The sequence below is a fragment of the Glycine soja genome, chromosome 3, assembly GCF_004193775.1.
Source record: "Glycine soja cultivar W05 chromosome 3, ASM419377v2, whole genome shotgun sequence".
NCBI classification, from domain to species: domain Eukaryota; kingdom Viridiplantae; phylum Streptophyta; class Magnoliopsida; order Fabales; family Fabaceae; genus Glycine; species Glycine soja.
This window is the reverse complement of record NC_041004.1, coordinates 39,185,907-39,209,290: the sequence shown is the minus strand read 5'-3', so window position 1 is coordinate 39,209,290 and position 23,384 is coordinate 39,185,907. Positions and strand designations below refer to the sequence as shown.

Below are 23,384 nucleotides of genomic sequence, written 5' to 3'. Positions count from 1 at the left end.
AGTGGTGCCTGTATTTCTCAAGCTTTAAGGGCTGGTCTGCATCTCCTTTCCTCTGGAATAAATTCTGCATCAATTGTTTCCTCTGGAATAAATTCTGCATCAATTGAACTATTGAGGATGAAAACCTTAAGAGTTTGAATCATACAGACCAAGGGCATTTTTGTGATGCATTCATTGTAGTCCGTTTGCAGTTTGTCCAGTTGGAAGGCGGTTTCCCGGTTGAGGTTATGATGACAGGAATAATGGATAGTTAGTATGTTAGGCAAAGAATAGTACTTTCTATTCGATAAATGTTCATTTTTCAACAAGAAAAAAAAAAAAACACGTGGTGGCATGGTAAAGTCTAAATGTCCGTATGTGTGGGTTAATAAACTTGTTTTATAGAAACAGAAAAAACTATATTAGTTTAACTGTACCCTCGTCCCTCAGTCTTTCTATTTTGGACATAATCTAATTTCAATTTTCATTTTTCAAGAAGTTTCTTCACTTTTAAAAGTAAACAATTATCTCTTAATTTTTTTAATTAAAATCACCAAGTTTTTTACCAATATCAAAATTTTACATAATTTATCAGGAGGAATTTTGTGTTTATTTGTTTTAGACATCGGGATAAGTTTGATTACAGTGTCAACAAATTTAATATAAGAGGATGTATTCATTGTATTGTGTAATATGGATATAAGTATAACCCGAAGCCGACAGAAGAAAGCATCTAATATTCTAAGCAACTGCTAAGACCGGAATCTAGATCACGAACCGTGTGTGAACATGCTACTCACAGACTCTTTGTTCTTATATGTGCCTCTCTCACTTCCCTATTTGTCTCTCACTTGAAACTCATAACAATATTCACAAATGGATAGAAATTGTTTTAGCCTTACCAAGAAGAGTTCAGCACTATGTTTAACTCACTGGAACCCCATCAAACGTAAGCCAGAACATCCTTGTGTGGTTGCAATGCTCAGAACACCCTCAGACAACATCACAGGAGAAACAAGAAAAACTAATGCCTACAAAGATAACTTGTTTGATCGTTTAGCAATACACCATCTTTCAAAAAGCGTTCAAGAAGCCACGGGTTCTTAATAACCCTTTTGTCAACTTTTTGTTGTTTATTTCTAAGGAGAAAATTTGTTTTAGTTTGGTTCCTTAATTTGCAGGACTCGGTAACAATAAGAGTGGGTATGAGAGCTTGGTTGAGGCAGCTACTGTGGCTAAAATGAAATTTGATCCTATTCAGCAGCAAGAGGTTATCATTCAAGCTCTTCACAGAGCCTTCCCAAAGCCAATACTTTCATTGGTGAGTTCATTACTCATTACTATTAGTCATGGTATTAGAATTTTGATTTGAATGTTTTGATCTTCTTGTGCTTTCTGTCTTGTCTTGACCGCAACTTCTCAATTCTATTTTTTTTTTTCTAATGAGGAAAATTGTGATTGTATCTTAGTTGTACCTTTATGTCTTTTAGATTAATAACCATGATTTGGATCTATGATTTGTTAAAGTTATCGTCCTAATTACAGCAACTAGAAAAATTAACGATAATAAAGTTACAAAAGATACAATAAAAGTTTTCCTCGTTAATTTGCTCTGTAAAAGTTGCCCTTTTTTTCTCTCTCAGTTTATTATATTTCTGCTTATTTTGTGGCAAATGCCTATTTCTAATTATGCTTTGTGTTTTACTTTTATTTTTTAATTAAATTAATGCTTGAGCATTGTAATTTTCAACAATGAATAAGTTGTTGTTGTATATGACCAATGGCAGATAAAGACACTGCTACCACCATCTAAACTCTCAAGGGAATATTTTGCCGTTTTCACCACTTTGTTCTTTGCTTGGTTAGTCGGGCCTTCCGAGGTAAAAAATTGAAACTGTAGCTTTTTTTTTTTTTTTTTTTTCCTGGTCAACAATTGAGACATTAGTTATTACTTATATATACTAGTTTGTATTGTTGGATGTTATTGTGCGTTGTAAGCTAAAAGAATCAACATTCGTGGACTCTCATGAGGGAGTTGAACTTCAAAGAAAAGAGTCTGATTTTTTTTCCCACACTTATTTCTCAAGTAGAAACTTGATTAAAAATCCAATGAGGAGACCTTTAAATTTAAGAAAAAGAAAAGTAAAGAGAGAATTGTTGAATTATTGATCTAGGTCATCATGTTAAATGAATCCTCGTTGAGATCATTCAAAATGAATATTAACTACCAAGGAGAGGTTATCATAGTCACAACCGGAGGTGTTATTTTTGCCATAAATCCTAAAGTTAACTCACTTGGCTTATTGCCTAAAAAAAACTCACTTGACTTGCTATAATGATACTAATTTTTTTTACCTACCTGATAACATGGTTTAAAAGATTCCAATTCACTCAGCTCACTTAGTAAGGGAGTTGTGCCGGGACCTAAGGGGGGCCAATCATAAATTATGACTATTTCAACAGATTTTCTTTTTCTCAAATGTCCACAAAAATACTTTTATTTTGTTTTGATAGATTTTTAACTCGATTTTGATGAAAGTATTTTCAATTTAACCCCAACTAGAGTATTTTAACTACGTTTTGGTCAAAGAATTTTAAAAGTAATTTCAATTTGATATTGGACAAAGTATTTTTACCTTAATATTGATCAAAATATCCTCAGCTTGATCCCAGTCAAAATATTTTCACTTTGATCTAAGTCAAAGTATCATCAACTTTGCTTCAATCAAGCTTTTAAATAAGTTTTCAAGTTGGGTTAGACTTTTTTGAAAGCATACTTGTAGGATAGGTTTGGCTTTAAAAAAAATATTAGGCTTAGCTTAAAAAGAAAAAATCAGTATTAAATAGATTAAACTTAAGTTTTGTCTTTTTTAATGAAGGTAAAGAAAGAGTAATTGAGTTGGAAAACAAACAACATCAATATTAAATAAATTAAGCTCAAGTTTTATCCTTTTTAATGAAAGCAAACAGAGTAATTGAGTTGAAGAATAAATCAGAGTTGACAAAAAATCTTTATAAAAAAATTATAAAACCTTTTTTTTTAAAGTACATAAAGTTGTACTTGAATCTAATTACAAATCGATAAGCAATTGACTGCATAAACTAACTAACTAGAGTTGTTTTAATTTAACCTAATAGAGAATTATATATATATATATATATATATATATATATATATATATAATTTTAGAGAAAAAGTTATCTTATATACAATGATACTATCTAGTTTGACTCTGATTTAGAATTGAATATGATAACATACATACATATGATCTTAAAATAATATAAAAACTATATAAATAACCTACTTGACCATAGTATGGGGACGCCCTTTTACTTTCCGACCTATGAATTAAAAAAAATTCAAAAGGATTAACCTCATTAATTTCATCGTGGATAGGTGAGAGAATCAGAGGTCAACGGGAGAAGGGAAAAAAATGTAGTCTACGTCACAAAATGCAGGTTAGTTTAGTTTAGTTTTCTTTTTTATTCTTTTCCCATTTATATTATGTACATCTTTTAACAGAAAATGGTCCCCAATTCACCCACCTAAGGCACATTCTGGCGACACACAATATGCCAAGATGATTGAGCTTCCCTCCAAACATTCTATTCTCTATTCCAATAATTATTATCATGATCAGAATCAATTTTTTTTGTCAATACCAAAATCATCATGATTATTATACGGAGAATACTTACCAATACTAATTAAACATTCAAATTAGATTATTTTTTAATTATAGTTTTTAACACTATTAACACACACACACACGTGTATATATATATATTACAATTTTGAATTTAATTTTATTATATTGTTAATTTAAAGATTTTTATATTATCAATCAACTAAAAATTATCTTAAAATGTAACTTTAAAATAATTATTATAAAAATAATAATTTTTAATTATATGGAAATTCATGAATAGATAATAGTGTATAAAACCTTTGCAATTAGGTATTTCAATTAAATTATTTAATTTTTAATATAAAATTTTTGTATATTATTTTGTAACTGGTATTTATTGAATGCTTGTTGATTAATATTCTCATTTTATCTATCGTTTTCATCATTTCACCCAAGTAACCTAACATTACCCTCTTAAATTTATTAAATAACAATCTGTGCAGGTTTTTAGAGGAGACAAATTGTGTAGGGATGTGTATTAATCTCTGCAAAATGCCATCTCAATCGTTTATAAAGGACACTCTGGGGATGCCAGTCAACATGGTGCCCAGTAAGTATAAACAATATATATTATTGCATGAGCACAGTTCTCCTTTTGAAGCACCAATTTATTTCATTAATTTTCAAGTTTCAACCAGTTTACTGCAGCATAATTTAATTTTATATGATATTATTGTGGAAATTAAATAATTCTATTGAGAAATTATTATATGGTTGAGAATCAACACATGTTCCATAGTTCTTATTCACGGGACACGTAGTTGAGTTGTTCATGGACACGTAATTGGTTATGTTCTATATAATAATTCCTCTATTTTGAGATAGTTTATTATATGAAAAAATAGGTTATGATTTAAGAGTGTATATTTAATTATAAATTATTATGTATAGCAAGTGTATTGATTATTAATTATCTTAAAAATCATATTTATAAATATGTTTAATCAGTTGATAGGCAAGTTTTTACATAACTCATTATTATATTTGTATATATGTCATTAACTTTTTTATTTAAACAGAGTTTCTGATCGATGTTGGCAAAGTGTCATCTGTTTTGCCGTCAAAATAAGAAGAAAAAAACTAAATGGAACAGGACAATGCTGAAGAAAAACATATCTAAGATTATCTCTTTTGGAAAGCCCACCAAAAAATATGAACAAAAAGAATAAATTTCATACTCGAAGGAGTATCATGACCTCTACAAGCCTCCACTAGATCGTGGGGGTCAGCCTCATCATTTCAATGGAGGACCCCATGCACATACCACTCAGATGCAAAATTGCAAATAAACCCTTCCAAGCTCAGTTGAGAAAACCAGAACACAGATAAATGAAATATATATTGCATGTTTTTGATAAAGAAGTTATGCCTAAATATATAATAACCGTAAGTCAGACTTCATTGCTCATTGGTAGTGTTATTTTCCATGAATAACATCTTGATTCTCATGAACCCACCATCTGTTAACCAAAGAACTGAAATTGTATCATGATGGCCATGCCAACATTAAATTAATGATTGTCATTTTTGTATATATGAATTAGTTGGTGAAATGTGCACAGGACCTCGTATTGGACAAGGGAAATTCCTATAATTGAATGATTATATTAATCCCACTAACATCTGCTAATGGATGTGTACAATCTGATTGTTTTATTTTATCTTTTGATTTGCAGATTTTGACGACATGAGTTGTGAGATGATATTTGGACAGGAGCCTCCAGCATCAACCGATGATCCAGCACTGAAGCAACCATGCTATAAACTATGTAATCATTTCAATGCAAGATTGATCACATTTTTTTAAGACCATGTTATAATGGAGCCTAGTTGCTTTTATTTTGGTCTACCAAGTGTCATGATGATATAAGAATTTTCAAAACTAACAAAACTGCATAATATAACTTATTCCAGGAAGTGGAATGAAACTAATTAACATTGTATTCTCATATAATATGCAGGCAAGGCATATAAAAAGCATGGAACAGACTGCCTCAGTAGTTAATGCAGAGGGTATGGAAGATAGAAGGATTGCTTCTAATAGAGAACATCATTTATTTTTTGAAGAAAAAAAAAATCATTCTACATACCAACCACTATTAGTTACAAAATAATACGTTTTTTTCTTCTTCTATAGATGGTGATATTTGAATTCTTTACAAATTATTTTAAAACTCATTCATAGTAATTTCTACTTGGTTTATAGTATAAAAAAACTTTATACTAAATATTACTAATAATGAAAAATAAATTCTTAATTATAAATATGAACTATTAGGGACAACTACCTAAATGAATAACTCCCCCTTTCCTCATAAAAAATGAAGATTGGATTCTGACTTGAAAACTCGTACAAATTGACAACCTGCAATAACGTTCAATTGTTTTTGAAAGTGGGAATTGCACCTTTCCCCCTCAAACTTATAGTGATCCTTAGAAATTTCTAATGTACTCATTAGTTTAAGGCGAAATTTCTATAGTATCTAATGACTAATGAGGATTGGATTGGGGAAATGACCTCACCAGTTTCTCTATTTCTGATTTGAAAAGAAAATGAAATAGTTTCCTATTTTGGGAAGAAGTGGTTTGACTCAAGATTTGTTGTAGGCTTTCAGGTGAGCATGGATGGGAAAAGAGTGTCTCCCACATTGTGTATGCTGCCAAAACTCAGACTCATCAGCCATAGTTTCTCTCATTATGAAAACAAACCAAGTGCTCCAACGCACTTTGAACCAATCATTTGCAAGTGGATTTCCATCATTTTATTACTTTGAAACTTCTTTCTTTTACGTTTTCAAAGTATATAAAAGCAGACGTACGTGGCCAGCAGGCCCAAGGTTTATTTATTTGTATGATAGCAAGCCAACCTCTTCAATGTTTTTTGTACTTTCCTCTTAGAGCAAAACTTTGGAGTATTGCAAATAATTTTTTTGTTTTAAATAAAATAGAAATTGAAAGAAAAAATATATAATAACTATTAGATAATAATAATAATAATAATAATAATAATAATAATAATAATAATAATAATAATAATAATAATATTGCATGTTAATTAAGAAAAAAGAAAATATAGTAAGAGATGTTTTTATTATTAAGAATGATATTTTATTTTACCCGTACTAGTGATTGTTGCGTGTGTTTTTTTTTTAAGCAAAATTTTTGTGTATTTTTATAGAGTATTTAAAATGTTTTAGTCCCCAATTTTTGGTCTTGTTTACTTATCAAAATGTTTTTAAAGCTTTTTGACAAGCATGAGGTAGGTGTAGCTGTGGACCCATAAATTTGGGCTTAGTGAGCCTTTTGGGTTAAAACTCTCTGCACTTACATTATTGTTTTTTACACTTTTCATTATATTCGGAAAAGTCTATTTCAAAATACACATTCCAAAATATAATAAATGTAAAAAATAATAATGGAAATACATGAAACAACAACCAACCTTTTGCAATGCAAATCCTCAAATTTGGTCCTTAGGCCGATAAGTGGGTCTCTCGGTCCCAAGTGCCACATTAGCACATAAGTTAGCATATATGTTAGACGGTCACCTTAACATTAATGGCTATATGTTAGTGCCCACCATTACTAACATGTTTGTTTAAAACTTAAAGTAGACGGAAGATGAACCAAAATTGCTAATTTAAAAATATAATGAATCAAATGTGTAATAAAAAAATTTGAGAGACTAAAATTACACAATAATAAAACTATAGGGGAAAAAATGGTTTTAAGCCACAATAAAATATAAGATATGTTTTTTTTATATAAGAACATTTAATGAACCGAAAATAAACCGAGGATTCTTATTCTTAAGAATGAATATCGTATAGGAGTTGATTTATAATTCATGATGACAATTTTTCAGCATAGAATTCTAGTAGCTAAGCGAAGGACACCCTTTTCCATGGAAATGTTTTGTTCAAGACTTGGCCTCTTGACTGAGAAACCTCATCTATATCCACTACCACCCTCAAGTTGATTTTTGGGGACGTCAAAATCGGAAGTAAAAGTAATAGGCTAGTAACTGAATGGTAATGTCCACATTGCCTGTATAGTGGATACCAATGCCTTGCATCAGAGTGATGTAATTGGCATATCTATTGAACAATTCGGTATGGGAAATTCGACATGTGGGATATGGAGCTTGCAAAGTGGGGGTATCTGCTTTCTTACAGTGCAAGGAGAAGACTATCTAATAATACAATAACAGTATATTATATTGCCTCTAATTTGTTGGTGGTTATGATGAAAATAGCAATCATGGAGTAATCCATGCAGTCAATAAAAGCGAAAGAAACAATGGAAATTGCATCCATTTTTATTGAGTTTTTTGGGGTTTTCGACAATGGTGGATTAGCAAGAGTCATAAAAAAAAGGAACAGTTTAAAATAGAACACGTAAGTATGAAGCTTAAAAGTGAATATTTTAAAAGAAAATTAATCAACAAATTTGTTAGGACCATTCACTAATATATCTTTTTTCTATTTCGTAGCTTATAGATATTTTTTCATATAAATTAAACTAGATCTAATTTGGATAAAATTTCCTATCAATATTTATAAGAGAAAAAATAAAAAAAAATATTAGTTAAAATCAACATGTATACTTCAACTATAATGGAAGTTTTTTTAATCTAATTTATCTAAAAGTTGAGCCATACATATTTTAATTTATGAAAAATGTTTGATTCATTTTACTTTCATCTTCTTCTATTAATGTTTATATAGAAATTAATTAAAATAATATCTAAACATAATTAATTTATCAAGAGAGTATGATTCAGTTGATTGAACAATATGCATGAATGTTACAAATCTTTTAATATTATCTTTATTTCTTATAAATAAAAAATAATAATTCTTTTATTTAGGCCGTAGACTAATAAAAAAGCCCAAAGGGTTTAAACTTGCAGTATAGCTCCAAGACCCTTAACAATATGGTCATTGCAAAATCTTTGAGAAAAAACTTGCGAAAAAACACCATCTTTGTTTGGTTTTGAAATTGAATCAAAACTCGAAGATCTCTGAATATTTGTGTTTTCTTCCTTAAAGGAGAGCTGGAGCGGTTCTTACCATCACCACTGACACGATTGGCAGCGCTGAAGCCAACAGAAGCATGAATCGCACATTAGGAATGGGTGTCATCACATATGTTTCTGGAATTGTAAGTTGCATGATGGAGTTGACAACACTTTACAATAATAGGAAACGAGAAGAGGAAGGAGATCGTGATTTATAGCTAAAGACAAGTGTCTCAATATTGCGAACTTACATGGTGTTTGGACTCATTCTTTTTAGTGCCTTGCAAAAACAAAAAAAATAGGTCCTCGTAATTATTAAAATATTTATTGTTTGACTAGAAAGTTTTTATTGCAAAACTCATTAATAAGTCATTCATAATCAAAATTATTTAAAGCAACAATAACATTGATAGTTAATATTATTCTAAAAGTCATTATTAATAATATGTACAAAATCATTTAAAGCAAAACAAAATTATTTAATTTACTTGTGACATAGTAGATGATTAATAAGATTTTAACATTTTCACTTATTTAGAAAGAGTTTATCAAAATTTAAAATGTTGAAATTCTATTTGTGAGATCTACTATGTCCCAATGTATTATTAACTAATTATGTTATCATTAATAATAAATTTTAGGATAATATTATCTATTTATGTTATCGTTACTTTAATTAGTGTTTATTATAAATGAATTATTGATGATTTTTGTAACAAAAAATTCAAAATGGACAATATTTCAATCATTAAAGAGAGATAACACAAGTATTTTTGTATATTTATTTTATTTTTGGAAAAATAATTCTTATATTTTGTTTTTTAAAAACACATATCAAGAATAAAAATAAAATTAAAGGAAGTAGTGGGATAATTTGATATTTTAAAAATAAAAATAAATGGAAATATTTAAGTAATATTGATTTATTTTTAAAAAAACTAAGAAAATAGTAGGATAATATGCATGCATAATGATTGAAATATTGTTCATCTTGAATTATTTTTGTTACAAAACTCACTAATAATTCATTTATAATCAAGACTATTTAAAGTAAAAATAACATAAATAAGGGGAGTATGCAGTTACACATGAGCAGTTAAGGGGAATATAATAAATGATAATTTCCTAATTAATTTAAGGATAAAAACGTCAAACAAAATGTGTACACCAAAAGGTACATATCCCCTTTGTACATTATCCATAAATTCAAAATCTCAAGACCAACCTTGAGAATTATCATATTTTAGAGAACTTTCAATTTTTATTTTTTTCTTCTTTACATTTCACAATGCAACTAAACCACATAACAATACCTTATAAATGACTTTGTTGAATGTTTTGAAATTTGTTGCAATACAATTGTGTATGTAGGACTAGGGGTGAGAACAAGTAAAAAAAATCCTAATCCCACAAAAACTGACCAATAAGAAGTTTGGCCTGTCATTAACCGTTTGAACCCTTCGGATCAGATCAGGTTCGGATTGAAGCAACTTTAGGTGAGACTGGTGGATTATTTTGGATTTAGCACTCCATCACGGATTATTTCTAGGTCTATAGATCACTCTCCTTTCCCCCTTCTATTTTCTCCTTCACTCACTCTTTTGTTCTCTTCTCTCTCCCTTCGATGATCCGTTGCTGGTGATCACAAGAGATACTGCTACAGTGTTGGCATCACACGGCAATTTTTTTCTTTCAGCTTCTCTTGCATGTGTAACAGCCGCGAGTGTTAGAGAGAGAGAAAATGCAACGTTGCAATATGGAAAAAGGCTTCATAGGCACGTGAAAGAGGATAGAGATATTAGAGTACGTAATAATGGGAGCCGGCATGAATCCCCTCTTTATAAAAGATTTGTAAGTTGGGTGGATATACAATAGTCCCCCTCGTTACTCACTCAGTGAAGTCACTTGTTTCTTATATATATAAAACGAAGGTAATATTTTGAATTATTTGAATATTGCTTTATAAAAAAAACATGAAAATAATAGTTATCTTAAAAGGGAAGGATGGAATTCAAAAAGAAAAAAATTACTGTTAACAAATATTTATTAAACACAAACGGCAGATCCAATTTACGACGCATCATTCAAGTTTTGGCTCTTACTAAAAGTAACATGATAGAACGGTCGTTTTTAAGCTAATGCAACACTTAACTCTTCTTGAGACTTGTAATATAATGTATAGCAATTTCAGGTCCAGCTGGGACTTGAGAGCATAATACCTAGCTACCTTGAGCCAGAATCAGGACTGGCATCTCCATAAGAAACTAAACCCTTTTGGCCGGATGCAGAGCTGGATCTAGACCTGCTACGAGGTACAGAAGTCCTTTTATCATATCGTTTTGGTGGTGTGGCATCAGGGGATCTGGAGTGAGAAGAGCCTTTGCTCCTAGATTTCGACCTCGACCTCGACCTCCCCCTGTCTCGCAGTCCTTCGTCACTTCTTGGACCAAGTCTGGATTTTAATCTGTCACTTATCAGAGGCAGCCTGTCTTCTGGACTAGGACTACGTCTTGGACTCCTGCTGCGGTCACGCTCTCTAAAACGCCCACGCACTGGACTGCCAGAGATGCTCCTACTCCTACTTCTTCTGCTTTGGTATCTAAAAATACAAGGATAAGATATTAAGCTCTGAGAAACAAACACAATGTGACATGATTTGGCATCAATATGCAAAATTAAGGGCTCATTTGCTTTAATCTTTTCTTTTATAAGAAATGTGTTTTATTAATTAAAAGAAATCTTTAAACATTTCATAGTAATTATGTAAATTTTTCCCAAAAAAAACAAAGCTTTATTATAATGCTCTTGTCATAAATTAAAAACGGTATCTTATGAGAAAAAAAAGCTCTAAAAAACTTTATTATAAAGAATCACTTTTTTGTAAAAAAAACTTAAACAAATGGGCCCTTAATTGTATTAGAACATAATTACAAAATAACACCAGACAATGACAAAGGTAACTACAGGCATACACAAAGGAAAAAAAAAAAAGCAACAATGGCAAAGGTAACTAAAAACACACCAAAAAATTCAGTTTAAATTCAGATGAAAATGATTTTACATGTGAAATATTTATCATGTCACAGAATGTGAATAAACAAAAACAAATATCCAGTTATATATAATTAAGAAAATGCTCAATTTATGCATGGAAGGGGAACAATCAAGGTCTAACAACATAACAGATTCAAACAAATAGAGGGAGGAAGAACCTTGGACGATTCCTGCCCCCTGGCGGGCTTCGAAAACGTCGTGGTGGAGAGCGCCCAGAATAACTTCTGTAGCTTGTGTTTCTTCAACCAAACATATAACAAGTCAGAACTGTCCAACATATTTTTAAACAATCCGGTTTAATAAAGTGGCGTAGATAATTAGACATACCTATCAAAGTTCCTTCTTATATTTCTATCACCATAACGATATGAATGAGGAGGAGACCGCTCTGGAGATGGAGTGCGATATCTTCGTGCAAAGGCATAACGCTCAGTAAAGCCACGCCCTTTTTTAATACGCTTAGGCATGCTATTTGGTGAAGGGCTTTTTGAAAATCCCTGACCATGTTTGGGGGCAGGAGGTTCAGATGCTTTTTGGCCAGGACTTTTTTTGCCAGGACTAGCCAACAACAAAGCACGTCCTTGGTTTAGCTCCCCAGAATCCCTGGTAGGACTTCTTCCAGGACTTGCACCTCTGGTTAAATAAGATGTCACACAAACTTAGCACAATTAGAGATGTGTCCAAATCCCAGGATGGAGTTGACATTTTAATTGAAGCAAAATTTACATGAGATGAATAATTATTAGATGCTAAGAAAGCAAGAGGCAAAACCTATTGTGATTTGAATCATCTGAATTAGCATGTTGCTTAGCAGGTTTACTAAATTCAGCTTGAGTATCATGCCTGTTATTCACAAATGCACCATTCTCCGGAGAGAATTCACCTTCTTCATGTGATTGCTTGTCCACAATTCTTCTTACCTTGGGATCCATTGTTTGTTCAGGAATAGTTTGCCTTTGACAAGAAGGGTTGGAAAATTGCTTTCCTGTGTCTGTAGCATGAGCAGCTATTAGCTTGGAGATATCAATATATCCATATTCATAAATATCCCCATATCCCCCCCCCCCCCCCCACCACCACCACCAAAAAAACCAAATTAGAGTATTTGTAGAGGAAAAGGGAGAGATGAGAGGGCGTGGAACATATCACAAGAATTCTATAAATAGCATACCTAGATTTCTTTGGGCTTTATTGTCAGCAGGTGCTTTACGACCTGAGGCATGACGATCAGCTTTCTCATCGCTAGAACTACTGCCACTAGCGCTATCACTATTTGTATCACTTGAATCCTCAGAGCTCCTGAAAAAAGGAAAGTAATTCAATTAAAACGTACTGGAGGAGTGCTACTATAAGAAATAAGGGGAATGCTATAATCAGACCGCCTAGACTTGTGTCTTGATTTTTTAGTTCTACCGTGCTGGCTTCTCTTCCGCTGCTTTCGTCCAATTTTCCTCTTCTTCCCATGCTTGTGCTTATTTCTCCTCCTCTTCTGGTGTTTCCCATCACTAGAGGAACTAGAATCAGAAACTGATGAATCCGATTCAGAATCTGAATCTGACTCAGAATCTGAGGAATAGCTATCACTATCAGATGTTGAGTATCTCCTCCTTCTCTTCCTTGTGTCTTTGGAAGATTTTTTCCTTTTTCCCCTTGATTTTTTGTCAGAACCATCATCAGAAGATAAGGACTTCCCAGATTTTCTCCTTTTTCCTAAAATGAGAAGTAGTTAACATATTACAAGCAATTACATTTAGCAGTAGACTGAAACAACAAGGTTTATAATATAATAATAATATTCATCAATATCTATTCCCTATCACAAGTACCTTTCTCCTTCTCTGCAGTATGCTGAATTTTTGTTTCAGAGACTTCACCACAATCAATAATTTTAACTGGCTGGGTAGGTTTCCCATCAGATGTTCCCACCTGCTCAATTTTCTTCAAAATGTCTATTCCGTTGACAACTTTTCCAAAAACAACATGTTTCCTGCATCATCATGTGAAAGACTATAATAAAAAAACCTACCACCACTTCAACAAAGCAAAGATTATGGACATTACAAACTCAAATTTTTTTAGCAAATGAAAATAATGAAACAAGCCTGCAAAAACAACAACAGCAATAAAAAGAAACTGAAAAATAACATTAATAAAATTGTGGGGGCCATGAACAAGAACAAGAAATGCTTAAACAATAGCAGCCAAAAAACTGAAAAACAAAACCGTAAAAATTTTGGGACTAAAACGTTCAAAGATTGTATACCCGTCAAGATGAGGTTGGCGCTTGAATGTAATAAAGAACTGAGATCCATTTGTGTTAGGACCACTATTAGCCATAGAAAGAATGCCAGGTCCATCATGTGTTAGTTTGAAATTTTCATCTGCAAGGAAGGAGTACTTGCATGTATAGTCAAATGGTTAATCAACAAAAAAAGTAACTATGTATAAGCAAATAAGCATTACTTTGTTACTTTTTTTTTCTTATATGTAGAATAAATAAAACCCTACTCATAATACTTAAACATACCTGCAAATTTCCCCCCATATATACTTTCTCCACCTGTGCCTGTAAAGCAGTCAAAGGTTGTTCCTTAAGTCTTTGTAAAAGAATAGAACAGTCAAAAAGGGAACTAGAAATCATATTAGGTAAACAACAGAAACAAAAAAAACATACCATTACCCCTTGAAAAATCACCACCCTGTCAGGACACAACCAAAAGTTGGTGAATTATCATATTGAAACAAATGAACTTTATAAATCACTCAATAACTTTTCCAGAAATAAGGAAAAAAGAAATGGCAAACTCCAAAACATACTGTTGGTATCCTCACCTCACTTCTACAAAAACTTTACAAACAGAATTTACTATTTCATGTATGCAACTGGCTAACAGTCCACTTAGACATAGCACTCACATGCAGGATCAAAAATCTTCTCCTACATAGTTATTAATTAGTTCATTTCAATCATGAATAGAGAAGGTGAGCCTTGGCGCAACAGTATGGTTGCCGCAGCCTTATGATCTGGAGGTCATGAGTTCAAATTCTAGAAACAACATCTCCACTTGTGTGGGTAAGGCTACATAATCTACCATTCCTAAATCCCACTAGGTGAGAGCCTCATGTGTTGGGTCAGGTCACCCTTAGTGACAATCATGAATAGAGTAACCATGAAGGGCAACTTACTTGAGCCATAAAACCTCTAATTATACGATGAAGGCTTGTCCCTTTATAATGCAAAGGTTTCCCCGTTGATTCTCCAATGCCCTTCTCACCTACAAACAAAAAGCAGACAGTTACAGTTAAAGTAGAGTGCAATGTTTAAAGAACCAATTACCATGAAAACATACCATCAATCTAGAGTCTATTCTAATAGGTTTTGAAGCAAAAAGCTTAGCAATATTTATAGAATATAAGTCATTTTAACACTTGCAGGCTAGAAGATATTTGTTTCAACTGCAGGTAACATGTACTGATATAGGTGAATTACAAATGACTAGTATCTCATGCACACAGACCAGTTTCATATTCAACTAGACAAGTTGAACAAAAGCAACGAGGACAAGTTCTGTGAAGATATTATGCATAAAGATTTTGATTCTTTTACCCCATGTTTTCTGCAGATAAAGCTTGAAATAAGTACTAAAACGAGTATAGAGCTTATGTTTTGTCTTTTCTCTTAATCAAATATTACCCAATACAATAACATCATTTCATACAAATTAGGACTGTGTGCTTCATGTCAGTTAACTAACAAAGGGACTATAAATGTATGCTGGGATTGGGGGATAAGAATTCAGCCAAAAATACCCATTTCAAATTCACATAAATATTCAAATTCAGGTATCCTCTCACACCCACACATACGGAAGTACAGGGGGTAAAAGAACAGGGAACAAGGCAAAGAAGGAACTTTGCTCATAAGTTGAGCAACATTGGCAAATTGATCCAGTATGCAGATAACTTCCTAACCCCCAATAAAATTAATGTCTACCTTACAGCTGGACCAAAAATTCTTGTTGGTTGACAAGAAGCTCCAGTCTCACATTACCCAATATACATATTACATAGGAAGTGCATGCTTCCCAGGCAACAACCAAACTATCAAAAAATGATAATGATGGTAAGAGAGAGTTTGTTTGAACAATTTAGAGATACCTGTACAAAGTGCCCGAAAATTCTCCGCTGTCCTAGGAACTATACTGGCAAAAAGCTGCACAATTCAAAAGAGTTCATTCATACCAAACCTAATATGCTGAGGCAAACTTCAAAAAATATCCTTTCAAACAGAAAACTAAACAAGCAAATCCCTGATTTTCTATACTACCTGAATAACAATTCTTTCCACAGGGTCTCCGTCGATTGAGACATCGAAAAACACACGAGGATTCTTTTCCAGACCCATCACCTTGCTCAGAAGACACTTCAGACGTAAAGTTGAGATAGAAAACAATCAAGAATCAGCAGCAACGTTCTAAGAGCGAGTCATAAATTAAAGAGCATTCCATGCCAGTGTTCCCCTATTAAAACAGAGAGCCAATTAGCCAGAGTTGTGCATTTAAACACACTGAATTATCAATGTCCATAAAAACCAGCTTTTAATCGCCACAATTACATATCCATTAAAAAACCACCACATTATCGAACGCGGAACTTAAGCTTGCCCATATCAGTTTACGCACATGCAATGCAACAAAACCCTAAACCCTAAGTATACATTCTATGTGTAACTAGACTCAAGTTCCTGGAAGTGCAATTTTTTCAAAAAACTAAATCAAAATATTCGTTGGAAACGGCATTCTGCATCCAGAGAGGAGGAAGTAACTAATCCAACCAGAGAGAATATAAAATGACAAATGACAAAAGAGGAAGATACTCTTAACAATTTTGGAGGGTTACGAAGTTTTACACCGATTCTAACTGTGCTTTACTTAGACGGAGACAGGGAGAGAAGTGAGAGAGAGAGAGGAACTCACCATGAAGGCATGAATGAATGGAGGTGACGGCTCGGTATCACTGACTATAGCGAAGAAAGGTTCTTTCTTCCTCAGCTTGGGACAATGTGAGAGGAAGCACATTCTTCTTGGGCTATGTCGAACGACATTTGGGCTGTCCATGTTGGCCCAATTGGCCATGCCTACGTTTCTTTTTGTTGGAGTCACACCAAAAAATAAAACCATTTAATATAATAGATATTTCTAGATCGAGATGTACTCCTCCAGGCCTAGAGACATAGATGCCCTAAGATTAGGGGTGGATAAGCGGGCTTGGGTCCATGAACTGGCCCGTGGGATCGCAGTCCGCGCGGGTAACAAATCAATTTTTTAAAATAATTCATGGTTATGTAGTACTTTGGGTCCGTCCTGCTTAACTCGCGGACTGTGCAAGTTTGGTCTGTGTGACCTGTGGGTTGACTCGTAAGTTCGCTTACTAAATCCAAATATATATTTTTAGTTAAAAATCGAAAGTGTACATTGTTGTGCATATTAAATAAGACAATAACTTAGATAAAAAAAATTTTACTAGAATAATTTTTAAGTGTTATCCGTGTTGTTTTTTGTTAATTAGAACTAATAAAGTTTTATCTTGAGAATATATATAATCTTTTAATATAAATTTTTACTACACAAATTACCAAGAACAATTCAATTTTAATTGAAAAATAATTTAAACATTACTTAAGAATTTGTACCGTAAGAGATGTATCAACAACATTTTGTAGCACACATTAATTGCAGTACAAGTGCAGCTTTAAGACTCATTCATGCACTGTATTGTTGTTAGAGGTGTTTAAGTTTCATATTTTAGATTTATTGTTTGAACTTTCATATGTTAAGACATTTATTTTATTGATGTAATTGACTAATTGTTGAGATTTTATTTACATTTATGTTGAACTTAATTTGATTGTGTTACATTTTTGTTGAAATTGTAGTTTTTTAAAAATTAGGTCCGCGGACCAGCCCGTTTGACCCGTGGGAGGGCGTACCAATTTATTAGATCCATGTAAGAGTGCGGGGGAGGCTGGCTCGATCCGCTGCCAATGCGAGCTTACGCGGGATGGGTCGGCCCGCTTATCCACCCCTACCTAAGATAAGAACTATTGAGTTTGTTCCTTATAGTTTCTTCAAGATTTTAATTAAGTCTTTGTAAAATTTTCAATGTAATCCTTAAAATTTTACAACTAAATCCCTGAAAACTATCACTTTTACATTTCAAAGCAGCTAACTAATTTGTTAGAAAACACCAACATTATTTTTTCTGGCTATAGACTTAAAATAGATATTTAGCAAAAAAATATAAAGTAAAAAAATGACACTAAAAATTTTTAAGATGAAAAATCATTTTAATGTAAAAGGTAAAAATCACTGGATTAAGCTAGTAGATATCTTCGTTGTTGTTATAAGTAGTATTACAATGATTCTCTCAATATAAGATAATATCTCTCAACCTCATCTAACAAAAATGATTTACAATGTCTCTCAACTCTCACAAAGTGTGGTGGAAACTAGAATTTTCTTTCTTATTATCACTCTTGCTTTGCTTCTCTATGTATGAGATGAGATGAAATTTTCCAACTCTTCACAAGCGTCCCTATTTATAAGAGAAGGTTGTGACTTCCTTCAAGAGTTAATAGTGGATGCCCATAAATGAGTTACATTTACAAAGGTGCTTGTAACTTTAATCTTCACTTTCTTAAGTGAAGTGTGTAAGTCTCAAGATCAAAGAAAGCAATTCCAAGTCTTTGAAAAATGCTCCACAACTTCTTATGCATACCTTTGAATGTGTTCATCAATTTCCAATTTATTTAAATTTGCATATTTACTTGAATGTGAATCAATCTTAATTATGAAGGAATTTCTAACATAATTCATGAAACGTTCTCACTTCACTAGGAAGAAGAAAGTTGTGTGGTATTTTCATGTCTTTGCTCTTAGTTATGCCAGATTCCCAGACAAACTGTAAGAATGAAAGAAAACATAGCACAGATGTACCAAGGTGAAGGTGATTGAATATTTACACATGGTTTGATTCTTTGATTTCATCATTGTGCACGAATCTCACATCTCAATATATTTCATTTTATTGCCTTCTATTTGGGTTTTTTTCACGCATTCTTTTAAGCTTCTTAGCTATTATGTTGTGGCAGCCGTGTCGGTGCCTATGCATGTTGTGTTTTGTTTTTTGCTGATACTGATTCAAAACTCTGATTTTGTAATTGTAATAGTGTCATCTTAGAGAGATTCAAATAAATTAGTATTCCTTGGCAGCATACAAAAACAACAGGCTTGGTTTACCCTGTAAAGTAATTTAATGTTTTTTTGCTTGAGTTATTTTGTGGAATTCAACAAAAAAAAACTAAAAGCTAAAAGTACAAGTCAACTTATTGTACAAGCAAATACCTTTGCTATTCTCAACTAGGATTAAAAGTGAAAAGAATATATGATTTGCCTAATGTTAATAGACGAAACAATAAAACCATATTTTAAAAATTTGTGTATTTAAATCGTGAAGGAAACATTTGTAGTTTGTAATACATTTTATTGTCGACTTTTCAGTGGTCCTTAGATAATCTTTTTGAGACCCCTTTGATGATTTTAAGGATTAATAAGTGTCTCTACATATAAATACATGAATTTTTAATATTTTTTTTTTTTCACTCACATGTTTTTTGACTCATCTCATAATTGTTTTAAGTTAAACACACTTAATTAAGGATGTCCTTTTCTAGTTGCTGAGTTATGGGTATATATATATATATATATGCTTTTAATTGCTGGGTGAAGAGGCTTGGAAAAAAATGAAAGAAAGGAAAAAGACTAAAAAGTAAAACTATAGATTGTTTAGTAGAAAAAAGAAAAATAAAAGAAACAAAATTACTCTTGTTTAGTCATATAAAAAGTGAAGAGAAAGAAGTTATAAAAAAGTGAAAAAAGAAGAAAAAATATGTCTATAAAATAACGTCAATATTCTTAATGAAAAAAATTTGTTAGGATATTGACATTTTTTTTTCTTTTTATTGTATAAATCAACTTTTCCATCTCTTTCTTTCCTATTTGGAAGGAAGGCAAAATATGAGTTCCCCGTGATTTAATCTATGTTGGTGTTGAACTTGTTTACAATATCATTTAATCTTTGTGTCATCTTACTTATTTTTATTTTAATCATGTTTAGAATTATTTATTATATACAATAGTTATATTTTTTTTTACAGATAATTAAATTCGTTTATTAAACTGATCATCAATATTCAATAATCAGCAGAGTTGAACTATTTTACACCACACAAATATAATGACTAGGTAATAGTTTATTATTCTTCTGGAAATTAAGAGTCAAGTCAAGCTTAATAAATCGTTCAACATTCAACACGCGTATTCATAGGATGTTATTCGGCTAAAAAATTACTGTCTGATGTAAAGCGATAAACTTTTGCATGTCTTTCAAATGTTGTACCCCTCATGTCATGTGTAATTAATTTTCCATGACAATAACAACACTGATCGGCACACCTGCTAATAACTATTAACTTGTATTTCTTTATCAAATAATTTCAAATTTTAATTTTAATTTTTGATATAAAATAAATTATGTTTAGAAGAAAATACTCACATTTATAATTTTCGATAAAAAAAGTTTCCACGACAGTGGCTTAATTTTAACTTTATAAAGTTAACATGTGCACAATTCCCTGGCTATATATGCTACTATTTCTCACAATGTATATTAACATTTGCCGCGAAGGAAGCTTGCAGTCGCGTTTTCATTGACTTTGTGAATGAATAATTGGGTTAAACATAACGTCTGCATTGAAAATTTCCCCTAGTCAGGAAAAGTAGCCTTTTTGAATTGGAATTTCTACTTTGATCATCTTTGACTTTCGAACAAAAAATGGCCACATGACCGCATCACATGACACATCTTCTCTATATATACTAGTATAAGCCAAAAGAAGGCAGGCTCAAACGAAATAACGACCGTGTCACACATTGCTCATTTATAAGTTTTCTTGCTTTCCCAATTCAGTTGACAACACATCACAAATCATGGCAGGAGCACTGACAGATGATCAGATTGCTGAATTCCATGAAGCCTTTTGCCTCATTGACAAGGACTCTGATGGTTTGTTTTTTTAGTCACACCTTGATGATTTGTTGTTCACTTTTTCATTTTGATGTGAAAAGGGGTTTTTGAATTGATTTTGACTTTGTGGGAATTGTTGGTGATGTCTAGGATTCATTACTGTGGATGAATTGGCAACCATTATCCGATCATTAGAAGGGAATCCAACGAAAGAAGAAATCCAAGACATGATTAGTGAGGTCGATATTGATGGGAATGGGAGTATAGATTTTGAAGAGTTCTTGAATATTATGGGAAGAAAAATGAAGGTAAGATAAACTAGTCATAGCATTGATTAAATAAATGGTGATTTAAAGTTAGCTGTTTGACGCTAATGATCATAATAAGTCTGTCAAAATTTATAGGAAACTCTAGCTGAAGAGCTGAGAGAAGCATTCAAAGTATTTGACAGAGATCAAAATGGATACATATCCGCCACTGAGGTAAATTAACATTCTCAGTTACACGTATTGCGATGCTTGAATAACAGAATCTCTGCTTGAGCTCCTTCATTTGTTTTATTGTTTATTTACTAAAAGAGCTACTTTATGATGTGTTTACAGCTGAGGCACGTAATGATGAATTTGGGAGAGAGGCTGACAGATGAAGAGGCAGAACAAATGATTAGAGAGGCAGATTTGGATGGGGATGGTCAAGTTAGCTTTGAAGAATTTTCAAGGATTATGATGCTCAAATGATGAATTTGTAAATACAACTTTTATTTTATTCCTTTCTACAATGCCTACTGTTGTTGAAATGTTTATTGCCAGTTACAACTTCCCCTTTTGTGCGCGCCTACGTTTCTATTCCTCCTTTTATCCATTTTGATTTTAATAAAATTTAAAATTGGAACGATTCATTTAACCTAAAATTGTAAACACTCGCATATTAGATAAATTTTAATTTGTTTACTCACAAGGGAAAAAGCTAAATAATAGTATCCAGACTTGAATAAAAATACGTATGAGTAAATAATTTAGTTATCGGAATTGCCATCTCATGGGGCTCGGGGAATCAGTATCCAGGTTTTGTCTTGCTCTTATTTTTTAATTATGTTTTGACTATCATTTTACTAATAAGTTTCATAGGGGTTAGGTTTGTCTAGTTGCATCATAACATAAAAAATACACTTTAATCTCATCTATTTGAACGTTTGTTTCATAAGATAAAATGACAGAGGGGTTGTGCTGAAGTCTAATTGAATTGGATCGGAAAATTTTATCATTAAGTAATTCCTTCTTATCATGCTGTGTTATTGTTTTTCTGTTTGGTCTACTTTTTACATTGCTCTATTGGAAGCCTGACCTCTATGTAGTGCTTACTTTTTTCATATGTATTTATTTTGCCTTCTCTTGCATGGTTGGTTGTTAATGTTGAAGGGTTTTTCAAAGTAATATTAACAATTTGTTCATGTTGATTCTAAACTGACTAGGCAGATTAAAGCTTAAATTTTTTGAGTATGCATATTCTTATCAACTTGCTCTGGGGGTTGTTTGATTGAGTTTGGAATCAAGTTTCATTGTTATTTTAGTAGACATTCTGCCCTGATTAGCTTTATTGGTGTCCTTGGTTGAGAGTTCAAACTTCAAACATATTATGAGATGTGAGATACATTATATTTTATATTTCTTAATTATTGATACACCGGCGGTGCCCCTTACTATCTGTGGTTCGTCCTCCTCTCTACATCTGATGTCTATTTATTGATCTATGATAATTTTAATCGAGAAGTTAAACGAATTAATGGTTCCTTTTAGCCTCTCAGGAATAGCTCAAGTAATAAAGGAGAAATGGGGGTTGGGTTAGAAGTCATAAGTTTATTCTTGAATGTAAATCAATGATGCTTCCGGTTATGGGTAAACTGTTGGTGAAATATGTCCTGATGTCTTCTTTTACCCAAGATTTTACGGGCCAAATCTCTTTTGCATGTTTTGGCCCACTAGTGTTGCAGCCCAAAATAAAATTTAAACAATTGGCAATTCACTTTCCAAACGTGAATGTTGGACTTGTGGATTTGATTAGGGGCTTTGGGGCATATTTCTATAGACCATTCTCCTTAGGCAATTGCTTTGTGCACCCAGCACAAGATGGACAATTTCAATATTACCCTTTCATAAAGCTGATACGGATCGTGAATCCATAATAACCTTATGGATTGACAATCCGTAATGATTCATACGATTTTTTTTTCAAAATTTTTTTACGAATTAATTTAAAATTAATGGTCCATGCTACAATTAAACTTGTGACTTTTGCGTTATTAGCACGATACTCTTACCAACTGAGTTATAAAATATTTAATGTTGTTATATATAATATTAAAATTTCTAATGTATATTTAATGCACATGTAAATTTATATAATAAATTGTGACAATTAATTTTGATCTAATAATTAATTTGTTTACATATTTATATTAAGATTATTATGGATTCGTAACCTGTATCAGCTGTACGGAAGGATAATATTGGAATTATTTATCTCGTGCTGGGTGCACAAGAAAAGAACTGGTTGCA

The 23,384-nt window shown here is 32.1% G+C and overlaps 3 protein-coding genes across 4 annotated transcripts; 2 read left to right on the top strand and 1 right to left on the bottom strand.

Moving 5' to 3' along the window:
- Positions 1 to 729: 729 nt before the first annotated feature.
- On the top strand, positions 730 to 6,611 carry LOC114406888 (beta-carotene isomerase D27, chloroplastic-like). Of its 2 annotated transcripts, none has more exons than XM_028369736.1 (8): positions 730 to 1,078; positions 1,161 to 1,300; positions 1,767 to 1,859; positions 3,380 to 3,441; positions 4,115 to 4,221; positions 5,348 to 5,440; positions 5,633 to 5,684; positions 6,287 to 6,611. In XM_028369736.1, the coding sequence occupies exons 1-7, from the start codon at positions 856 to 858 to the stop codon at positions 5,674 to 5,676; spliced, it is 762 nt and encodes a 253-aa protein (XP_028225537.1). In that variant the 5' UTR covers positions 730 to 855; the 3' UTR covers positions 5,677 to 5,684; positions 6,287 to 6,611. The 2 variants fall into 2 exon arrangements, with proteins under 2 accessions (XP_028225537.1, XP_028225536.1); XM_028369735.1 differs by having other exon boundaries at positions 732 to 1,078; positions 6,279 to 6,611.
- A 4,066-nt stretch (positions 6,612 to 10,677) lies between these two features.
- Positions 10,678 to 16,831, bottom strand: LOC114406887 (peptidyl-prolyl cis-trans isomerase CYP63-like). The gene is made up of 14 exons (XM_028369734.1): positions 16,722 to 16,831; positions 16,073 to 16,265; positions 15,904 to 15,958; positions 14,932 to 15,020; positions 14,420 to 14,444; positions 14,273 to 14,311; positions 14,009 to 14,126; positions 13,572 to 13,732; positions 13,125 to 13,455; positions 12,917 to 13,044; positions 12,517 to 12,736; positions 12,073 to 12,378; positions 11,904 to 11,984; positions 10,678 to 11,290 (listed from the first exon to the last, which is right to left on the bottom strand). The coding sequence occupies exons 2-14, from the start codon at positions 16,148 to 16,150 to the stop codon at positions 10,915 to 10,917; spliced, it is 2,007 nt and encodes a 668-aa protein (XP_028225535.1). The 5' UTR covers positions 16,151 to 16,265; positions 16,722 to 16,831; the 3' UTR covers positions 10,678 to 10,914.
- Positions 16,832 to 20,703: 3,872 nt separating this feature from the next.
- On the top strand, positions 20,704 to 21,600 carry LOC114406886 (calmodulin-like). Its single transcript, XM_028369733.1, has 4 exons — positions 20,704 to 20,868; positions 20,980 to 21,137; positions 21,234 to 21,311; positions 21,432 to 21,600. Exons 1-4 carry the CDS (start codon positions 20,793 to 20,795, stop codon positions 21,564 to 21,566), a joined length of 447 nt encoding a protein of 148 aa, XP_028225534.1. The 5' UTR covers positions 20,704 to 20,792; the 3' UTR covers positions 21,567 to 21,600.
- Positions 21,601 to 23,384: the final 1,784 nt, after the last annotated feature.

Bases quoted from the DNA above. Each gene is read 5' to 3' on its own strand.
- LOC114406888 (XM_028369736.1), top strand. From the start codon at position 856: ATGGATAGAAATTGTTTTAGCCTTACCAAGAAGAGTTCAGCACTATGT. The intron at 1,301-1,766 runs GTGAGTTCATTA...GACCAATGGCAG, and splicing joins CAAAGCCAATACTTTCATTG to ATAAAGACACTGCTACCACC. The intron at 5,441-5,632 runs GTAATCATTTCA...TATAATATGCAG, and splicing joins GCAACCATGCTATAAACTAT to GCAAGGCATATAAAAAGCAT.
- LOC114406887 (XM_028369734.1), bottom strand. From the start codon at position 16,150: ATGGGTCTGGAAAAGAATCCTCGTGTGTTTTTCGATGTCTCAATCGAC. The intron at 15,021-15,903 runs GTATCTCTAAAT...TTTTGTTTGTAG, and splicing joins TTTTCGGGCACTTTGTACAG to GTGAGAAGGGCATTGGAGAA. The intron at 13,045-13,124 runs GTCTGATTATAG...TCCTTTTTTCAG, and splicing joins TCAAGACACAAGTCTAGGCG to GAGCTCTGAGGATTCAAGTG.
- LOC114406886 (XM_028369733.1), top strand. From the start codon at position 20,793: ATGGCAGGAGCACTGACAGATGATCAGATTGCTGAATTCCATGAAGCC. The intron at 20,869-20,979 runs GTTTGTTTTTTT...GGTGATGTCTAG, and splicing joins CATTGACAAGGACTCTGATG to GATTCATTACTGTGGATGAA. The intron at 21,312-21,431 runs GTAAATTAACAT...ATGTGTTTACAG, and splicing joins GATACATATCCGCCACTGAG to CTGAGGCACGTAATGATGAA.